Below are 4,470 nucleotides of genomic sequence, written 5' to 3' on the forward strand. Positions count from 1 at the left end.
GTGATCCACCCGCCTCGGCCTCCCAAAGTGCTGGGATTACAGGCTTGAGCCACCGCGCCCGGCCCGAGCCCGGGCCTTCTAGTGTCTGACCAGCAATGGCCTCTCTCCATGCCAACCCCACCCCAAACCAGGCAGATGGTCCCACATACGATGCCCAGGAACTCACAACGCCCTGGACCCCAGTCGCCACGCTCACCGGTGCACATAGGTTCTCAGGTACTGGGGGGCGTCGTAGTTCACCACCAGCTCCACACCCTGCACGTCGATGCCCCGGGCAGTGGCGTCCGTGCTGATGAGCCTGCCGGGACACGAACACTGTGGGCCCCTGCACCCACCCCACAGAGGCCTTGCCCCTGCCCAGGGACTCACAGCTGGATCTTCCCCTGTTCAAACTGCTTCAGGATCGCCCTCCTCTGGCCAGGCCCGTAGCGTGAGGAGAACTCAGCCACATCCACACCTCCAAAAGCTTGCACCAGCAAGAAGAGCCTAGGCAGAGAAAAGGCTGGCGCCTAGGGTTGCTGGGACCAGGCTGCCTCTGCCGCCCCCAGCCCAGCGGGGCCTCACCTGTGGGAGTTCTCTCGGGAGTTAGTGAAGCAGAGAACCCTCGAGAAGCCCATCTCCAGGACCAGGTGCAGGACAACCAGCGGCTTGGAGCTGAGGCTGCAGGGCACGTAGTGGTGCTGCAGGGATGGCAGGGGGTGGGGGGTGGGGTTGAGGTGGGGGTTGGGGCCCCAGGCTCCCAGCGCAAACCTCTGCCCTGCGTCCCACTCACTGTGAGCCCCACAGGGAAGGCGTACTTCCCTGACTCCTTGTCCTCGTCTGTCTCTTCCAGGCCCCTATGTGCCAGCCCTGAGGAGAAAAGCCGGGGCTGGTAGAGGCCCAGCTGCTGCAGCTTTTCGGGGTTCTGGGTCAGAGTAGCTGAGAAGAGCAGCTTTTGCAGGGGCATCTGGGGACAGCAGATACTGGAAGAGAAGGGGGTGTTGCTGGCACTCTGCCAGTGGCTGTCCCAAGACCACTGGGAATGGGATTCCTCACGCCATGTGGACCAGGGGCAAAATGGTCTGGCTCACATGACAGAATGACATGGTTCTGAGCACTGGAGCTCCAGCCAGCCTTGTCTCCGGGTGATGAGAACGGAGAGCTGTGCGCAGAGGCCTCTGCTAGGCGGAGCCAGCACCTGGGCATGCTGCCGGATACCTGGCGGCTGTCACAGCCTGGGCCTGCCTTCGCTGGAGCAGGGCACAGGGGTCTGCAGGGTCCTCGCTCTGGAAGGCGGCCGCCACCACCCGTGGCAGCCAGGACTGATGCATGCTGTCAATCATCCGGTCTGCCTCATCGATGATCTGCAGGGAGGCAAGGAGCCCGAGACTGGGTGGCATGGCCCTGACCTCAAAGCCCAGGCCCAGGGGCAGGGGACCTACCAGGAAGCGGAGCTGCTGGAGGCTGAATCCTGGGGTCTGGTCTATGTGGTCCACCAGGCGGCCGGGAGTGGCCACCACAATGTCAGCCAAGCAGCGGTACCCGTCGGCTCTACAGAAAGGAGAGTGCCTTGACAGAAGGCAGCTTTCTCCAGGGATCCAGAGAAGCAAGATGCGGCCTTGCCCGCAGCCCTGACTCCACCCCACCAGGGAAGGGGCGGATGGCAGGTCCTCCACATCACAGGAGCAGATAGTTAAACGTGGCAGTCCCTCAGGCCACATGCAGGGCTCAGCAGGGCCCCCCTGAAAAACCCACGTCCTGCCACAACGTACGTTTTCTGGACAAGGCTCTCCTGCTCCTTGGCCAGAGACTTCTGTCCTGTAACCAGGGAGACTCTCAGAGGCGTGGTGTCTGTGTAGATGTTGAAGACTTTGCTCACCTGCAGGAAGAGTTTGTCACTGGCCTGGAGATGGCTGCTGTCCCCCACTGCAGCAAAAAGGACTCCGGATCTAGTCTGGATCCCCTAGGGGCTGATCCCTGTGCACTCGGCAGGGAAGCTGAGGCTGGTGGGGCCATGCTCCAGGTCTAAAGTCCTTGTACCTGCTGGGCCAGCTCCTTGGTGGGCAGCACCACCAGGGCACGGACATGACATACCACTCTTGACAGCAGGGCCTACGGGGGAAAGGAGCGCCCACGTCAGCAAAGCCGTTCCCTGCCCTCTGCACATTTGCTACAGAGAAAGGGGACCTCCACACAGACCTGGGGGAAGGAACGCCTACACCAGCAAGGCTGCTCTGCACACCTGCTTCAGGGGAAGGGGACCCCCCACACAGACCTGCACCACAGGGATTACAAAGGCCAGAGTCTTCCCACTGCCCGTCGGGGCAGAAACACAGAGGTCGCTAGGCCGGTAGCCGCCTCTGCCCACCAGGAACCCGCAGGCCGCACTCTCCAGGAGAGCGGGAATCACAGCTGCCTGCACTGGATGAGGAAGGGGAGAGAAAAGTTGTGTTTGCGCCTGGGCCTGCCACCTCCCTGCCTGTGGTCTCTGGGCTGGGCACCGGCGCACCAGCCTGAGGAGACCCAAGGGGGAACCGTGAGCTTGAGGGTGCTGAGACCACACTTGGCACGCCGTGGCCATGAAGCCTCTTGTGTGAGTGCCCAGGGAAATGCCCCCTCATTTGCCTGCCCGGGGCTGGGGCACCTGGAAAGTAGGACGAGATGCCGTGTGCCCGCAGCTGCTTCTGCAGGTCAGGGTGGACCTCAGGGATGTCCTCAATAGGAACCAGGTCTTCGGTAACATTCTTTCTGACACAGCTGGGCTCAGCCAGCCACTTGGGCAGGAAAGGCTGGACCTGCCACCAAAAGCAAAGAAATTAGGTGAGTGCTTTGCAGGTTCTCAGGTGAAGCCCGGGGCAGAAGAGACTGTGGGAGGGAGGCCAGGGAAGCGTCCTCTCGAGTCTCCAGCTCCTCAGCCCCAAGAGACGCTTTCCATGCAGCCTTCAGAGAAGAAATCGAACAGCCGCCTCCACTCCCAGGCCGACCACCCTCCCGGCCGCCGCCGCTCACTTTCGGCGCCTTCCTCCTCCCGAATCCACCGAGCACCAGGCCGGGAGCCAGGGGTCCGGCCGCCTCCTCCGGGACCCGTCCGTCTGGAGCCGCCTTGGCGCGGGCGCTGCGCTCCCCCGGCGCCTCCTCGCTGCTTTCGGCCCGGCAGACACCTGCGGGGGAGCGCGTCAGCACCGGGTCGCTGGCGCCTCGGAGGGAGCCCGCTCGCCCCGCGCGCCGCGGCCCACCTGCGCCCGCGTCCTCGTCGTCCGCCTTCCGCCGCTTTCCCCGACGCGCCTCCGGGCTCTCCGGCTCCGAGCCGTTCACCCGCCGCCGCCGCCGGGGCCGCCGTCGCTTCCTGCTTGCTGGCTCGGTCGGTGCAGCCGCCTCGGTCGGCGCGGGCTCCCGCTGCTGCTGCCGCTCCCTGGCCCGGCTCTGCAGCCGCTCGAGCAGCGTGCGGGCCCGGCCGTGCGCCCCGACCTCCGCCGCCTCGGGTCCCGGGTACCGCGCAACGTAAAACAGCGCCATTGCCAGCCGCACGCCTGGGCCTCGGGCAGCGCGCGCGGTGATGACGTCGCGGCACGCCTGGGACTCGGGCTCGGCGCGCGGTGATGACGTCGACAGCACGCCTGGGACTCGGGCGCGGCACGCAAATGTGGGGTCTGGGTGGCGCGTAGAGATGACGTCGGACTCTACGCGCGGCGGCAACGCCACGGAAGCGCTGGCGGCCGGGCATCCACGTTTTTCTGCGTTGGGAGCGTCATGGAGCAGGAGCCGGGCGCCGCGGGCGCTCGCCGGGCGCTGGGCCGCCGGCTGGAGGCGGTGCTGGCGAGCCGCAGTGAGGCCAACGCCGTTTTCGACATCCTGGCGGTGCTGCAGGTGGGTCCGGCGGCGTCGCAGGGGTGGGGTCGTGGCCCCGGAGCGGGACTCGAATGGGGGGCTGCGGCGGCAGGGCCCTGGGAGGTTCAGAGACGGCGTTGGAGGGTCAGGGTGGGAGGCGCGTGGGTCACGGGCTGGGGACGACGGGGCTGGCGTCGCGAGGGGAAGGGGAGCAGGCGTGAGGGGCGGCCTAGGCGGGGGCGAAGGTGACAGTTCCCGGCTGGGCACCCTGCCGCCGCCTCCTGCAGTCTGAGGACCAGGAGGAGATCCAGGAAGCAGTCCGCACGTGCAGCCGTCTTTTTGGTGCGTTGCTGGAGCGGGGAGAGCTGTTTGTGGGCCAGCTGCCCTCTGAGGAGATGGTCATGACAGGTAACCACTGGAGGGCCTCAGGGCTGCTCTTCCTCTTTCTGTGGGTCGGAGGGAGGCTTTGTCACCGTGGGATGAGCGTCCCCAATCCTAGCACAGGCCGTGCAGGCCGGTGGGAGGACACACCAAACCCACCGTGGAGGATGGGCAGTGCCGTTGGGGAGGGGTGACATGGGTGCTCCGCAGCTGGGTTTAGACGAATGCGTTTGTTTTGCACCCGTTTGTAATTTGATGTTGTTTTTTTTTTTTTTTTCTGAG

The 4,470-nt window shown here is 65.3% G+C and overlaps 2 protein-coding genes across 2 annotated transcripts in view; one reads left to right on the top strand and one right to left on the bottom strand.

Moving 5' to 3' along the window:
* Positions 1-3,547, bottom strand: part of DDX51 (DEAD-box helicase 51) — a 5,681-nt gene extending 2,134 nt beyond the window's left edge. Inside the window, exons 1-11 of the mRNA XM_017513619.2 lie at positions 2,989-3,547; positions 2,624-2,774; positions 2,255-2,400; positions 2,020-2,091; positions 1,752-1,858; positions 1,422-1,530; positions 1,198-1,343; positions 773-962; positions 565-680; positions 370-486; positions 197-298 (exon numbers count right to left, since the gene is read on the bottom strand). Coding sequence (XP_017369108.1) covers positions 197-298; positions 370-486; positions 565-680; positions 773-962; positions 1,198-1,343; positions 1,422-1,530; positions 1,752-1,858; positions 2,020-2,091; positions 2,255-2,400; positions 2,624-2,774; positions 2,989-3,495 — 1,763 coding nt within the window. The 5' untranslated portion in view covers positions 3,496-3,547. The remainder of the gene's footprint in view (positions 1-196; positions 299-369; positions 487-564; positions 681-772; positions 963-1,197; positions 1,344-1,421; positions 1,531-1,751; positions 1,859-2,019; positions 2,092-2,254; positions 2,401-2,623; positions 2,775-2,988) is intronic.
* Positions 3,548-3,665: 118 nt separating this feature from the next.
* NOC4L (nucleolar complex associated 4 homolog) overlaps positions 3,666-4,470 on the top strand; it is a 9,509-nt gene continuing 8,704 nt past the window's right edge. Inside the window, exons 1-2 of the mRNA XM_017513620.2 lie at positions 3,666-3,846; positions 4,095-4,215. Coding sequence (XP_017369109.1) covers positions 3,730-3,846; positions 4,095-4,215 — 238 coding nt within the window. The 5' untranslated portion in view covers positions 3,666-3,729. The remainder of the gene's footprint in view (positions 3,847-4,094; positions 4,216-4,470) is intronic.

The sequence above is a fragment of the Cebus imitator genome, unplaced genomic scaffold (assembly GCF_001604975.1).
Source record: "Cebus imitator isolate Cc_AM_T3 unplaced genomic scaffold, Cebus_imitator-1.0 Scaffold497, whole genome shotgun sequence".
NCBI lineage: Eukaryota > Metazoa > Chordata > Mammalia > Primates > Cebidae > Cebus > Cebus imitator.